At 50.5% G+C, this 15,505-nt stretch overlaps 6 protein-coding genes across 6 annotated transcripts; 3 read left to right on the top strand and 3 right to left on the bottom strand.

Annotated features, from left to right (window-relative positions):
* Positions 1-246: 246 nt before the first annotated feature.
* Positions 247-2,387, bottom strand: Z518_07644 (uncharacterized protein; the record flags this gene model as incomplete). Its single annotated transcript, XM_013415773.1, has 7 exons — positions 247-1,195; positions 1,312-1,521; positions 1,621-1,719; positions 1,808-1,818; positions 1,940-2,015; positions 2,107-2,154; positions 2,308-2,387. 7 exons carry the CDS (start codon positions 2,385-2,387, stop codon positions 247-249), a joined length of 1,473 nt encoding a protein of 490 aa, XP_013271227.1.
* A 740-nt stretch (positions 2,388-3,127) lies between these two features.
* On the bottom strand, positions 3,128-4,331 carry Z518_07643 (uncharacterized protein; the record flags this gene model as incomplete). The annotated part of the gene is made up of 3 exons (XM_013415772.1): positions 3,128-3,863; positions 3,921-4,160; positions 4,255-4,331. 3 exons carry the CDS (start codon positions 4,329-4,331, stop codon positions 3,128-3,130), a joined length of 1,053 nt encoding a protein of 350 aa, XP_013271226.1.
* Positions 4,332-5,499: 1,168 nt separating this feature from the next.
* Z518_07642 (uncharacterized protein) lies at positions 5,500-6,549 on the top strand (the record flags this gene model as incomplete). The annotated part of the gene is made up of 1 exon (XM_013415771.1): positions 5,500-6,549. The coding sequence occupies one exon, from the start codon at positions 5,500-5,502 to the stop codon at positions 6,547-6,549; it is 1,050 nt and encodes a 349-aa protein (XP_013271225.1).
* Positions 6,550-7,384: 835 nt separating this feature from the next.
* Positions 7,385-9,234, bottom strand: Z518_07641 (uncharacterized protein; the record flags this gene model as incomplete). The annotated part of the gene is made up of 6 exons (XM_013415770.1): positions 7,385-8,018; positions 8,073-8,628; positions 8,676-8,780; positions 8,831-8,963; positions 9,031-9,102; positions 9,151-9,234. 6 exons carry the CDS (start codon positions 9,232-9,234, stop codon positions 7,385-7,387), a joined length of 1,584 nt encoding a protein of 527 aa, XP_013271224.1.
* Positions 9,235-9,728: 494 nt separating this feature from the next.
* Positions 9,729-11,174, top strand: Z518_07640 (uncharacterized protein; the record flags this gene model as incomplete). The annotated part of the gene is made up of 1 exon (XM_013415769.1): positions 9,729-11,174. One exon carries the CDS (start codon positions 9,729-9,731, stop codon positions 11,172-11,174), a length of 1,446 nt encoding a protein of 481 aa, XP_013271223.1.
* Positions 11,175-12,504: 1,330 nt separating this feature from the next.
* Positions 12,505-14,266, top strand: Z518_07639 (uncharacterized protein; the record flags this gene model as incomplete). Its single annotated transcript, XM_013415768.1, has 4 exons — positions 12,505-12,880; positions 12,937-13,229; positions 13,286-13,407; positions 13,468-14,266. The coding sequence occupies 4 exons, from the start codon at positions 12,505-12,507 to the stop codon at positions 14,264-14,266; spliced, it is 1,590 nt and encodes a 529-aa protein (XP_013271222.1).
* Positions 14,267-15,505: the final 1,239 nt, after the last annotated feature.

The raw sequence follows: 15,505 nt of genomic DNA, 5'->3' as shown, positions 1-15,505 counted from the left end.
AGGAGGGACGGAGCTGTTGGAGGCCAATGGACGAAAACACTCCTTTACCCTCTCTTGGAACTGTAGGAGAATCTGTGGTAAGTTCGTGGACGAAAGGCCATGAGAAACGAAGTGAACGCAGAAAGTCAATGAGTCAGCGACAAGCAAAAGCAAAGACAAAGCAAGCATACAATATGGAGCAACAACAAAAGGTGCTGAAACAATTTGGGACTTCTTCCTTCTTCCATCACGCATGTTTGGGAGTGATTACCGACGCCCTGAAATCTTCCTCTTCAACCACCCTGTAAAACTTTCAAAGAGCACGGTGTCGTAGCCTTGGAGGTGCCGGATGTGCAGTCTCGTTCCCGTTCCCATCCTCTTACTCGTCGCTGCCATTGTCGGGGACGGAGACATTGAGATTCGCGCGACGAAAGCTGGTTCAGATCCGTCATCAGATTCAGAGCTAGGGTCTGAGCCATCTCTCACTGCGTCGCATTGTTTGTTCGATCGCCGTGGTTGTGGAGGCGGTGTTGAATCTTTCATCTCTTCATCTTCACCTTCATCCCCTTCCTTCTTGCCGGTTTTTTGATCTGGGCACTGGTTTTGGTGTTCGTGCTGCTGAAATACTTTCTTCCGCCTCGCTTTTCTGCTCCAGACATCCCCTTCGCGACTTAAGAGCATCCCCGACCTTGTCGAAGGTGTATACTTCCACATCAAGTCCAATTTGGCCATTTCCGTATCCATTATCGGTACGATGTCTTCGACCTGACCATCAATATCGAACGTCGCCTCGGTCAAAGGGGGTAGGAGTCGTTTCTCCACCCCACTCCCCGTCCCCACTTGCCTTGCAACGGCATTCTTGGGCCTCAATCCCATCCAGCTCCACGCCACACACCATCTGCGCGTCTTCTGACCCTGTACAAATTCCGCCACTGCGTGATTCTCGCATCCTTTCTCTCTCAGGCGCTCAACGATCATGGCTACGCTGGACAATTTGCCCAGCATGGCGCTGAACCACTGAATGCGAGTCTTGAGGAACGGATGCACAGATTCCAGAACCAAGCGAGATACGAATGCGACCTCACCTCCAGGCGTGATCATCTCGATTGGGGCGCCTGTACAGCTTGAATTCGGAGGGCGGGATTTCGAGCTGCTGGACTCGGACATGGAGGCTTGGGAGGTGTAGAATGGTGGGTTTGTCATGAGGATGTCGATACTATTCAAAGTTTCTCTGATGTTAGATATACGTAGGACTCATCCTTCAACGGCCTTCGTCACTCCTGGCAGAGCTAATCGAATATCGTGCAATGGAACGGAACGGAATCGTCTTACTGGTTAAACCTCTCTAACTCCGCTGAAGGAATCAGCTTTTTGCCCTTCGGGTCGGTGTCGATCAATTTAATCCGCGACTGCAGATTATTCGCAGCAATGTTCTTCAGTGCGGAGGTCCGGTTCTTCTCATCAATTTCAGTGGCGAGGAAGAGCCAGCGCTCTCGTTGCCGACATGCGAGTAAAGGATAGATTGCTGAGCTGCCAGTGCCGCTTTTAAGTCCACACATGATCAGCGAAATGTCACCAAGAATTCTAGCGATGATGGGATGGGAACAGAATGGATCAGATGTCAGATACTAGTAGACATACATGTCAAGTCCAATGACCTGGCGACCTGGATCGAATCCGTCATGGAAATCTGGCGATGTGCTGTCGAGAAGTCGCTGGATGAAGAGTATGTAGTTGAAGCTGGATCACGGATAATCGTCAGTAACATAGGCCCGACTGTGACCGGCTTGAAGATTTGCGATGAAGTCACGGTTCAGGGTAATCATACCGATTCGGAACCTATGCCCCAAGAACGTCAGACTTGCAAGACTTCCTTAAGGAACCCCTGGTCGTCGCTGGCAGAGTCCCACAAACCGCGAGCGTTCGTCGTGAAAGGGTACTAGATGACGCTTGAACATACTGGTGGACACAGCCTGTCTTCAGGCAAGTCGACTGTAAGATCGAAGTCTCGGTGTAGGAGGGACATGGTAAGTTGTCTGCCCGCATTTGATCATGTATGCGTCGTTAGCACACTGTGACCGAGATAGCGTTTTGAAGGATGGTCTGACACCAAGGACTACGACGAACCTGACGCTCTCTGGGTCCGAGAAGTCCAGTTGACGATTTGGTTTTAACCTGTTTTGGTTGCAAGGAAGAGTCAGTTGATTCAAATCCAAAAGGTAATATCAACAGGGGACGAAACCAGGCTCCTCTCCCTCTCCTCGGTCTTTTACTGGAGAAAGAATACAGAGGCCGAGCAGCGTAGTTGGAAGAGGGGGCAATGCGCACTTCTTCGCGAAGTCAGGGTATTGTAGAGCCAATGTCGTGAAGTCCACGTCATTCTTGTAGATATCATCTGGAACAGGCATTGTGATGCGACAATTGTCAATCGGTGTGAGAGACCAAGCAAACCGGAGAAGACTATGTGAGAATCATCGGTGTCGGGGTTTCCATGCGATGGGTCCCAATTAAACCAGCTTAGAATTGAGGTCGACTCCACTCGTAGAATACATATATTGAGAAGAAAGCAAATGCAATTGTGAGGGCTGATGTTTAATCCGGAAGGTTGAATGGCCAATGGGAGACACGAACATGAGGATACCTCCGCCTGATTGTCCGACGGTTGAATTTATTCAATGGATTTCGCTAGATTCTACAATATCGTTTTCGTAGTGGACGACGTATTTTGGGTGCTGCGCCATTCTGTGTACAGTACGGTGGGTGTTTCGAGGGACGAGGTCTGAGATGACATTAAAACGAGTGCAGGAAGACTTGAAATGACTTTCTTTGTACCTGAAACAAAGATACCCATCCAACCCAGGGCATGCACCAGACACGCACCTCGCCCAACGATAGCACCATGGGTATAAAGCCCGTTTCGACCAAAACCTATGGAACTGGACGCGAACGAGAAAAGGGGAAATGTCCACAACGCCTGGAATGTCCACAGAGATACTCGTAACTCGTTTCATCCTGTTTCCCAGTTGCTCTCTCCAACCCAGGCACCGTACATGTGCATCACACAAGCCATCCCTAGAACACAATGACCCTTATAATCCATTCGATTCCTCTCTCTTTTCCCCCCACTCACCCATCCGTCCCATGAGATCTATTTCTTCAACACAGCTTCGTACAGGCTCACAGCCGCACCGAGACCGGAACTGGTCAGCATTGCAACATAACCACCGGGGATGGCTTCGTTGACGGTGGCAATGGTGAAGTGTTGATAGAGGCCGCCGAGGCTGAAATGTTGAGCGTAGACCAAGTATGCAATCAAACCCTTGGCGAGATTGAAGATGAAGGGATCAAATTGCATTTGAGCATTTGCTTGAAGGGTGGCTCGTCGAGTCGTGTAAGTGTGACTTGGATGGGCCTTGAGGGGTAGATTGATAAAGTAGGAGATCAAGGCCGGAAGAATGAATGACGTGAGAGTCCAGAGAGAAAAGGGGCTCCAGAACTTGGAATCCAAGAGCAGAAATAGATCGGGCACGTTGATTGGAGTCTTGGTGGACTTGACGTATGGAATGGCGGGCACTTCGGTCAACAGCTTGTTGGGGAGAATCTGGGCGCGAAGCCCGTATCCCTCGAGGAGAATGGCGATGACACTGAGAGCCAAAGGCGATGAGAGAAGGTCGCGTGTAGCATCAGCGAACTCGGTGATTTGGGTTTGTTCATATGCATGCGAGATTGAGGTCCGAAGGCGACGCGTTTGCTGGTCAATAGCATCCGTGACAACCGCTGGAGATGGTGGTAGAGGGATTGGAGAGGTCAAGATGGAAGAACGACGTGCGACCTCTTTCGCAGGAGCTTTGACGACCGCAGTGGTTGGAGAGTCCGTGTCGGTGCTGCAGGATCTCGTTAGCCATGTCATATACACCAAGTGGTAAGGTCGGCCGCCTCACGTCTCTTCGGTTGGCGAAACAGTCTTGCGCCGCACCTTCTTCGCAGGGGCAGGAGCATCTTCATCGGATTTGACAGTGTCTGAAACCTTCTCTGCCAGCTTCTTGCTGGGTGATCGGGAACTGCTTGCCAGGCGCTTGTAGTACTCGCTCAACGATGGATTCTTGCTGTAGGTAGAGGAGTTGGCGCGCAAATGTTCGTCGAGCGCGACTTCGAGTTCGGACTTTTTCAAACCAATATAGCTGCGGTCGCATACCAGTTAGCAATGATGCGCAAATGGATGCGATTCAGAATCTACGCGTCTAAAGTCGCATTGACGAGGCATGAGGTCCGTACTCAGGCAACTTGCTGGTCTCGGCGAACTCGGTAAGATCGCTCTTGCGCAGTTTCTGGAGGTAAGGTAGACCGGACATGGTTGTTGGAGTTGTCAGTCGGTCAGTGATGGTCGAGTTGCGATGAGAGGTACGGAGAATTGATGGATTGCGACCCGGAGGGGTTGTTGCGGGATACGGAATGGTAGAGGGAGGCAACAACAATGATGGTTGTAGTGGAGGTTGGTTGTGATGGTGATGGACGGAGGCGCGGGAGGCTGGGATCAGGATGCGAATGGAAATCCAGTGGCTGGGGGAGAGACGGGCACCGATCGTCTGCTAGCTGCCCACAAAGAACTCTGAGTGGTGTAAGAGGTGTCCAAGTGCCGAAGCCGGTGTGGCCTGCTAGTCGACTAGTTCATATTATGGACACTGGACAGCCTTGACCTTCAAAGAAATGAAACCGTGGTTTGGACCCGGTGATTGGATCGAGTGAGAGTCTCAGAGACGCGTTGAGATGGCGGTCACAACAAACAGAGAAGACTCGTATCTACTGTGAGTAACGCCACTCTACCGCCCCGGAGGTGAGCCTTGGGGGCTGGTGCCTATAAGTAATGGCGGGTGACACACAATACCATTGCAAAACTACACAGCCGATCGCTCTCGTTGGAGACATGTACACAGAGGATGCTCCAAGGGTATCGAGCTCGGTATCAGCCCGATGAATTTGGTCAGGGAGGACTCGAGAGTGTGGGATACGCCATTATAACCGGTACCAGCCCTCAGCCTCTCCAGGCGAACATGACGTAGATGCAGGTACCTGGGCCAGAGGTGATTTTCCATGCGTTATTATTTGAGGGGCTCCGCTGCAGTGACTTCATCCGCCACACAACATTCAATTTCAAGCCTTATACCTGATCGTCTCTCTACGTGGATGTGCGTCTCACAGAGTCCGGATTGCCCGACATCAAATTTGTAGTCCAGTGAGGGGAAAAACACCACATACATCCGCACATAATCCTAGACAGAACTTTCAGGCTGATTCATTTCTGTCATCCTGTGTCTTTTGCTTATCCTTCCATTGCCCTTTCAATTTTCTCGTCTTCAACGTGACTATTACTTCTGCCAAGCATCGTCATGGTCACCTGGCCTCGCCTGTTCAGTCCAGCTTGCAGTTCGCGATTTGCCTCTTCGCCTCGTCCTACCCTGCCCGACCCTGACCAAACCGTATCCTTTTATAATCCTCATCATTTTCTGAGACCTGCTCACCATGGCTCCTCCAGATCTCAATTCTCTTCCTCCTTCCAGATCCATGTCTTCCTCCCCCATGCAGCCCAGGTCTATGCAATCTGCGGCGTCCCCTCCCAACCGACGACAGACTCCCTCACCTCGAACGTCTTCCCTATCACTGGCCACTGCTGCCATCGCCAATGCCGCAAATGAATCCCGAAGATCTTCTTTGAGCAATCGAGGCTCGCCCAGACTTGGCCGAATGCCTAGTGATCGTCGCCGTTCTCAAGTCGCTCTCAACCTCAATTTGAACGACCCAACTCTTCCCAGTCCTGGTGAGCTCTCGAGCAATGATCCTCGAGTCAGTGTTGGCCACAGTTACGTCTCAGCAAGTCCATCTACCATTGGCGGAAGACCCGCCATTGCCACTGGTGACCCCCATCATCAACGACAACCAAGTCTAGGTGACATTCACAATGAGTTGGAGCAAGAACAAGAGGCACAAGTCAATCGGATGCTACAAATGATCAGAGAGCAACAACTTCAACTCGACGCTCTACGAAACTCTCAGAACGAACAACCCTCCACACGATCATCACAACGCAACTTCGCCGTGACGGGCAACAGCCATGCAATCGTGGACGACGAAACCCCGGCTTCTGAACGCTCGATCTCATTCCCTTCAATCCATCCCGCGGTCCCCGCGGCTCCACAACCAACGAGACGCATATCTCGCGGTCCCTCCAGCGCGAGTCGTTCCCCGGCCTTACGACCTCTTCTAGGCCACGAATCCAGTATCGGAACCAGCGGCGACTGGCCTCCCTCGCCAATCGAATCTGCTGCAAGAAACAGCTTTCGCGATGAAAGCGCCTTCTACCAAGCCGAGACTGCTAATCTGACGCGCGAGAATCAAATGCTGAGAATGAGGATCCGAGAGCTGGAGAAACAAATCAGTGAATTGAACGCCCTGCCCGCCAACACGCCGGTCACTCCAAGCAACTTGGTCACAAGCCCACCTGTGGAGGCCGAAGGAGAGGAACCTGCAGCAGCGGAGATTGCGAGGATCACCACGGACCCAGATAAAGCTTGAAATGAATGAGTGTTGATGATTCAAGATTTTCTCGTCGGACATTGTACCAATAAGATATGCGGTTTTGCACCCAAAGGAGGCGTTACGAGTGTTAGAGACTGTCTTCTTCGGAACCATTTCGGGTCTTTTGAAGCTGGGGAAAATTGGTTTGGCATGGGAACAATGGCATTAGGGAAAAAGGGTCTCGGGACAGGCTTCTATGAAAGGATCCCCAATACTCCAGGGCTTGAAAGGGTTATTTTTGCATGATACGATGCTGGATGGGTTTGTTTGGATTCTTTTCTTTCATTCTTCTTCTCATTTCTATTGTTTGAGCACAGAACCTCTTCACGAACATCGCTGGTTGGGGTGGGTATTTCAGGGTTATTACGAGTTCCACATGGCGTACGTGCTGTGCAAGGCTGTGCTTGATAATGCCTTCTTGAAATAACGATCCCATCCATGGCTGAAGATGCTGCGCCATGGTCTACAATCAATCAATCAGATCAGATCAGAGACCACGGAACGAAATATGATTCAAGTTTCTGAGTCCATTAACCTGAGACTTTTCTTTCCTTTTTCTTTCTCTGATGGCCCTGAAAAAAAAGGACTCGAAACTAGGCTGACGCTGCATGTCTATCCAAAGCGATCTATATACCGTCTAATGTTCCTGCAAACCAAAAGCCCCAAAAATCATATCTACATGCGTATTCACGCTCATGGTCATCTATGCTCTTATGCCCCCCCGCCTCCTCAACACAAAGATCCAACATAAGAATTCAAATCTCCTCGTTGGGGAAAAACGAAAAAAGGGTTTCGGGGAGAAACAAGAGGACCGGCTAGACGATATTTCAATTCAAGCGGTTCTCTCATGATTTGATCTCCGCCTCTCTTTGCTTTCTTTGACCTTATGGACCTGATATTCATGCCAAATGCTCCAGAGGCAGCAGGTGACGCCGAGCAGTGCGGCGCCAAAAGTAACCCAGTACGCCGAACTGTAACAGCTGCGACCTTCAAGACACTCCATGTCGCCGTCCTCGTTGCGGACTGAGTGGGAGTCATAAATTCGCCCGTACAGGATGTTGAAGATGTTACCTGAGATGACGGGTGCGAGGGTCATGGTTCCCCAGTTCTGGCTAAGACCGTGGACACCGAAGCAGTGGGCCACCAGGCTTGGATAGACGCCGAAGAGGATGCCGTAAGCAAGGCCGGTGAGTCCAGAGATGAACACCAGGAAATTGGGATGTGAGATGACGGTCGCGATGACTTGGGTCATGCAGAATATTAGGGCGGAGGTGAACAGGCACCAGAAGCGGGATCGGCCGAGTTTGGACACAAGAAGATCAGATCCGATGCCTGAAAGCAGACGGCCAGAGAAGCTGCAGAAGGAGAGGATCGAAACATGCATCGCTTGGCGTTTCTCGATGAAGGCGGGTGTTGTGGATGGGTCGTAATGTTTCCAGAGCGCTTGGGCGTCGTTGCCGATGTTGCTAGTTTGACGTCAGTGGTTTCTGTTGTAGATTAGCGGGCAGGAAGAGGAGTACTTGATTGTCATCAGGCCTATACCAGTCAAGAGCCCAAGCATACAAAATAATTGCCAGAATTCCGGATGTGGCAAGAGAGCGAAGCCCCTGATATCGAGATGTGGAGATTCGTGGTTTCTGTCAGATTCGATGTGCTTTGATCCTTCGAAGTCTTCGGCATCTTCGATAGATGATTTGGAAAGAAGTGAAGAATTTTCATCTCCTGCATCCGGGATGACGTCGGGTTGGTGATATCCTGTGTTTGTTGAGGATAAGGTTTTAGGGTTGCCATTGTGCGCACCTGGTTCTTCGATATGAGGGGAATTTCGACTCCCAGAAGATCTTCGTCGGTGAAGGACTTGTCGTTCGTATGGATAAGTGTGGGGCGGCAAGACTCGCATGAAGGGAAAGGAGACCACCGGTAGTAAGACGGTCCCGGTAGCCAGAAGCATGAGAAAGGTGTAGGTACCGGGGGGAAGTAAGAGAGCGATGGCTGCAAAGAATAAAGCACTTAGACCGAAAGCTGCTAAGGGGAAGGCTGTTGCTGTTCCTCGAGACTGGGGAAAATTCAGGGCAGCTGCTAGAGTCAACCATCGTTCTGGCGCAGGGAAACCGGGTACCCACCAGCTTTAATCGACGCAGTAAATGCCGAACAGCTTCCAGCGCCAGTGAAGAAAGAGAATACGCATATCGAAAACACGCTGTATCCTCCAGGTCCAGCCTCATATGCTACGTCCTTGTCAGTCCCGGCATTAATGTCAGGACAATTGCGTTCGTACCTTGGGCAATTGGATAATAGCCCATTGCAAACAACAGTATCCCTAACGCAACTCCCCATCTTGGGCTTTTCGCATCAACCATCATCCCCGCTGGGATTCCAAAGGCATACATTCCCAGGTTGCCCATGGTTCCCTGCGTATTTAAAATGTATGAGTTTGGGTCCTTCTCTGGGGGGAAGAAAGTAGGAGGGGTTTCGTACGATGAGGTTACTGTCTGTAGCCGTCAACTTCAGCCGTGCAGCGAAGGTAGGCCCCCATACGGAGTACCCATACTGGAAGTTCAGTCAGCATTGAAGTCGCCGTCAGGGAGATATGCGTACATTAGAACCACAGGCCAATGCCGTCGTCGTGCATGCGATCACGGATATTATCCGTTCCCTCTTGGGGTCGGAAGCGTAGAACATTGTGGCTTTGAGATTTGAGAGGAGATTGAGCCTATTCCGTCATGGCCGAACTTGGAAATCAACAAGCCTGAAGAATTCAGGTTATGAGACGGTTGATCGCGTATTGTTCAATAATAAGTTGAGGCCCGGCATTGGAACCGGTACAGTCCACGAGTCCCCTATCCAGAGTCAGCCAATTGGGTCAACGTCTCCCCGGATAACTTGCCCTAATTAGAATGCCCCGCTTGTTTGTCAACCTCACCCGACTGTCCAGTTGCCGCCTGCGCCGCGTAATTAAATCATCTCGCTTCTTCGACCTCGACGAGAAGCTTCCAACTCCAACATCTCAACGACCCGAATTAGAGACACTTGTATCATCCTCCAAACTACGCAGCACTTGTGCGAGCATCAATCGGACACTGAATTAGTTGTCAAGCAATATCCGAAGTCAACCGCTACTCGATTTCCCATCACGAGACCAAGGAACCCTTGATCAATTCATCTCCTCCCTCAAGATGGGGGCCGTCCTATCGATCCCGGCTCTCATACTCCCCTCCGCGGCGACGGTATGGTCGGTGGCTGCCTCCTGTTGCGGAGCGGCATCATGCTCCATGATCTGTGGACCGTGCGGCATGTCCAAGTTCAGATCATCCATAGCCACCAGAATCGCATATGCTATGATTTTGTTGGTTAACAGTATTGTGGCATGGATTATGCTCACACCTTGGGCTATACGAAAACTCGAACATCTCACGCTTGATTACATGACATTCAAATGCGGTTCGTCCGAGTGTTATGGCTATTTCGCGGTTCAGCGCATCAACTTCGCCCTCGCCCTCTTCCACTTCATCCTGTCCATTCTCCTCGTTGGGGTTAAAAGCACCAAAGATGGTCGGTCAGGTCTACAAAACGGTTTCTGGGGTCCAAAGATTCTGGTTTGGCTCGCTTTCATCGTCCTGTCCTTTTTCATCCCGGAAGGGTTCTTTCTATTTTGGGGAAATTATATCGCCTACCCAGGAGCCATGCTCTTTGTTCTTCTTGGCCTTATCCTCCTCGTGGATCTCGCTCATTCGTGGGCTGAGCTTTGTCAGGATAAAATTGACGAGGGCGACGGACCGAACTATCGACTCTGGCAGGTTTTACTTATGGGGTCAAGCTTGGGAATGTACCTGGCCGCGTTTGCCATGACGATTGTCATGTGCTATTACTTTGCCGGCAAGAAATGCAGCATGAACATTTCGGCCATCACCGTCAACCTGATCTTCATATTTGTCATCACCATCCTCAGTGTGCAGCCCACTATTCAAGATGCCAACCCCAAGGCAGGTTTGGCTCAATCCGCCATGGTGGCGGCGTACTGCACTTATCTCACCTTTTCTGCCGTCTGTATGGAGCCGGACGACAAGCACTGCAATCCCCTCATTCGAGCTCGAGGAGCACGGACCACGACTGTTGTTCTGGGAGCCATCGTCACTATGCTCACTATAGCCTATACCACCACGCGAGCAGCAACACAAGGGTTTGCCATGGGGTCTAACACGGCCAAAAACAAATACGCTCAACTGACACAAGACGAATATGAACACGGTCTGGTTACTCAGCAACCCGCATCACGCAGAGAGATTATGAGGGCAGCAGTCGAAAGTGGTGCCTTGCCTGCGTCGGCGTTGGACGAAGATTCGGACGACGAGGATGATGCCACGGTGGGCTCCAAGGACGACGAGCGCCAAGGCACTCAATATAACTACAGCTTGTTCCATGTCATCTTCCTCCTGGCGACATGCTGGGTCGCGACACTGTTGACTCAGAAGATGGATCCCGAGAATTCAAGTGACTTCACCCCGGTGGGACGGACATATTGGGCGAGCTGGATCAAGATCATCAGTGCATGGGTGTGCTATGCAATTTACATTTGGACACTGGTTGCTCCAGTGGTGCTCGAGGGCCGAGACTTTTCGTGAAAGGGGATGCCATGCAGAAATAGGTAAGTGTACTTCTTCGGTTATCTGGCAACGGTGGATCGTGGCAGCCTGATAACTAGGTGTTGGGTGTCTGGTATGGAGGTGTCAAGGCATACATGAGGAATACGAATTTGTTCCATTGTTTTCTCATCTTTCTCCCGGCGAATGACTTATCATACTCGGTCCGTAAGTAATCTCCCCCACAAAGGCTTGTGAAATGGTGCCATGATCGATCCAACTTCCTGTGGCGTATATTGTGAAGGCTGGACCATCCAGGGGTGCAAATCCTTCCTATGGTAAACAGGGAATGGCCTTCCAGATATGGTTAGACTCTTAATAGACCCCATACTGGCGTACTTCGCTTACGACACCTTTTGCACAGCAAACCCTCCCCCTACCGTCCTCCGTAGCATTGCAGCCTCATTAGCCTTTCTTGTTCCGTATCATGCTGACCATTTCCCTCAATTAGTATCTATTCTGATTATTCCCCACCCCCTTTCTCCCTGACCTGACCCTGCCTTAGGACTGTTTCACAATATCCACGGCTGAAGGCCTACCGTAAGACTTGTGTGTATTTGTTCGACCATGTTGTCCTTGCGTAACCCGGCCCCCATGTTCTACCACCGCTTCGGCGATCTTCTTTCCAACTTGGCGTAAGCTAAGACGGCCTCTTATTGACTCGGTTCCATATCGCATAGGAGGACTCGTCCAGTACTCAGCCCCAACTACCCAGCAAGTATCGCGAAAAGCTAGCGGGGAGCTTTCTATCGCACCGTTGGAAGATCCGCCATTTTCGCCCTGTCGACCACTTTCCTATTTCAACAGCTTGGACACCGCAGTGAGAACCCCCAGCATACCTCTTCTGGCCCACCGACGGAGTTAGAACGACACCGAAGGGAACTCGGCCCATAGTTCTTGGCTATGCCTCAGGGCTACACGGCTTGTAGTACCCACCATGTCGATGTGTTCAAAAGGACTAGATCTTGACTGGAATTCTTATTAAGACATTATCAAATTTAGACCCGCCAATACCGGTGCACAATCTATACAGCTGGTGTGTCATAGCCCAGAGCCCCTCAGCTGGCTGAATCCAGTTTCCAAAAGCAGCTCGGCCCGTCACTATAAGTTCATATACTCTCAATCCCGCGTTGCTCTATCGGACCATAATCTTGGAGGACAGGAAAGGGAAAAGGTTCTGTCCACTCCTCTCCCCCGCCATCATATACTCTGCTGCGGGTTTCGGTTTCGACTTCCTCAACGCTCTTTCGACTCTCATGTCCAATATCTCTTGCTGAGTCTTTGGTACGAGAAGGTCCATTGAATCGCCACCATGAATATCCATGGGGACATTGGCACCGCCCCGTCCAACCTTAGTTTGCTTGCGAGCCGTCCTGAACGATGTATAGCCACAGATCAAGCTGGGAAAAACCAAGTCATCGTCACGGCGGCGACAACTCCACCAGGCGAAAAGTTAGGAAAGGGGAAAGGGCTTCGTTTCGTCATTATGCGAGCGCCAAACCTGGAGAAACGACATTCGTCACATTCACGGAGACTGAAAAAGAGACAAGCCAAATCATGCGCCCCCCCAAAACGGGACCCTTTTCCACCGCTGAGTCCTCAGAGGGCCTTGGGACATCCAAGAAGAGACGAATTCAATGCTTTGCCGATCGAAAATACTCGCTCTGTTGATATTGCACTCGACTATGGTATGGCCAACATCTCTGGACTTTGATTCGCTTAAGCTTACCACTGTTATTTTCAGTAGTGGTTCACCTGTTGCATGATCCATTCAGCTCTCATACCAATGAACTACCAAATGTCTACCTGCCAGTCCTCAGACTAGGCATGGAACACGAAGACCTGTTTGAAGCAATTGTGGCCTTCTCATTGGTCCATCGAGAAACCAACTACTCCTACGCCCGAATCAAAGTCACGCCTGATATTGCCTATCACAATGGTCGGGCTATTGAAGCTTTGCGGAAAAAGTTGACGAATCCGAAAACTTGCGCCGACGATGCTGCTATTTTGACATCTTTGCTCTTGACTGACGGCGCAGTAAGATCGCTTGCTCTTTCCTTTGGTTCTTCATCTCTCTAACATTACATCCTCAGGCGAAGTATGGGACTCGAGCAGAATTACTCGTTCACTACACGGGCTTAAAAAGAATGGTTAGCATGAGAGGTGGCGCAGAAGCCCTGGGGAAAGATGGCACGCTGAGGGCGGTGCTCGAATAGTAAGCGCGACTTTGACAATTTTATTACTCACACAGCGGGGCGCTGATAAATTGGTCCAGTGCAGAGCGCGTCGCGGACTTGACAGGCGTGTCCAGAGAAACGGAAGCAGTCAGAACGAGTGACGACAAACGATGTTCGCAAGAACCAGACCTGCCAATTTCGCGCCTGCAATATCCCGCACATCCATTTCCTCCCGATCTCTGCACCGGCCTCGCAGATCTTTCTGAGGGCTTTCGAGAGCTTGCACTCTCTTGTCGATTGAGCACCGAAGTCATCAGATTGGTTATCGCCGCGCACAAGCAAATCTGCGTAGACACAGAAGACCGTTACCCACGTACCAGGATCTACTGTCCAACCATGGTGGTATTGTATGCGAAGCGATATCTCGAAGTCTCGGACCGCGTCACTGAATCTATTGTCTGCCTAAGCATCATCATGATCAGTATGCGGTCGTTTGCAAGCTACTTTCGCGCTCAAGATCGCCTGCTGCTGGAGAATCTTGTTTTACTCGCCTCGAAGCGTGGAATTGAAGAATCGACCTTGGACCAATACCATCACTTTGTCTGGACCATAATTATGGCCGCCGAAGGTTCTCGAAGTGATGTACTTTCTCCATATGTGGACACGCTAATATGCACGTTACTGGGCCCCAGTGCACGGAACGAGCTGAAAGCACAGGACTTCCTGCAAGACTGGACAAAATTGGAGAAGATACTGAAGAAGTACCTCTGGCGGAGTGATCTGCTGTACGAGTGGAAATGTACATGGGAGTCTGCCATGGCGTCCTTGAAAATGGAATCCGAACGCAACAAAAAGTCATCCCGAAGTTGGGGGGACCGCTCTGGTGTTTCAGATTGAATGACTCCCGGAAAGCTGAAACACTGTCGAAATCTCGCCTCCCGAGGACCGAGCCCCGGACAAGTCCTCTCGCTAGCTGGCGAAACTCTGGCCACTTGTCTTGCATCGTCTCGTGGGATCGCCTTCGAAGTACGAGAGGCACCTCATTTTCAAGAATTTTTTTCCGGCATTGGCCCGCGTTAAACGAGGATAACATTGTGACAACCTAGCTGAAAATACGCACCATCTCCTTTTCGGCTACCAAATTGCCTGAAGATTCTGAATCGATATTTCAATGGCGCAAAAATTAGCATCATCTTTTTGTTGCGACAGATACGGGAGTGTTGGCACATGACTTTCAAGACGCATACTATGCGATGCCGGGATGATACCGGAAAACTCCCGGCGAAGCGAGAGGCATGTGAGCATGCCTCTTGCGAGAAGTGAGGCAAGCGTACGAAGTTCGGAATTAGTGACAGGGACGATGATGGAACGAAGGGAGCATCAAGCCTCCCCAATAAAGGCGAAAACAAACAATGCCGACATCATCACGCATCATTACTGGATGAGCGACGGTGCTATCACATCCCGAACGGATGGCGGATTCGGCCACCGTCAGTTCTCGATTATTGACAGGACGGGACGAGCCCGCTTGACCAACAGAGATACCCACTTTGCCTGGGTCTTTCGTCGCCCTCGAGAGCGACTTAGTGTAAATACATTTGATATTCGAATGATGAATCGAAGTATATGTTACGACTTTTCTGTTTGAATTCTTTGATCACGCTGCAGTGTTATTGTTATCAAACCACTTCTCGCATGTGTTCTGTATATGTATGGAGTTTTTTTTGGATTTCATTTCAATTCGATCTGGCTCGACCTGGTCGGATCTGTGGGATGGAAAGACACGCCGTACAAGTATTGCGACGTACATTGTACACATGGTCCTGCTCTACCGTAATAAGATGGTATGGGCCCTCCCCCCAAAAAGGAAGAGATCTGTCGACAATGTGTAAAGGGCAAGGGAATGAGGATAAATCAGTATGAGAAATTTTCAAGACTTATTCGCGTTGGACGAAGACGGTGAGGAGACTTAGCATTGAGCAATTAATGATGTTGATTGATGTCGAGCTCTCGTAATCACCGATGACTTGGCCATGCCAATTGTAATGCTTGATGCCACCCACTCAAAAGATGTGTTCAGTCCAGACCACTTCGATTCAGCAAATTGCCTCCGCAGCTTTCGAATAGAAGCACGTT

The sequence above is a fragment of the Rhinocladiella mackenziei genome, assembly GCF_000835555.1.
Source record: "Rhinocladiella mackenziei CBS 650.93 unplaced genomic scaffold supercont1.5, whole genome shotgun sequence".
Taxonomy (NCBI): domain Eukaryota; kingdom Fungi; phylum Ascomycota; class Eurotiomycetes; order Chaetothyriales; family Herpotrichiellaceae; genus Rhinocladiella; species Rhinocladiella mackenziei.
This window is presented reverse-complemented; position numbering and strand designations above follow the sequence as displayed.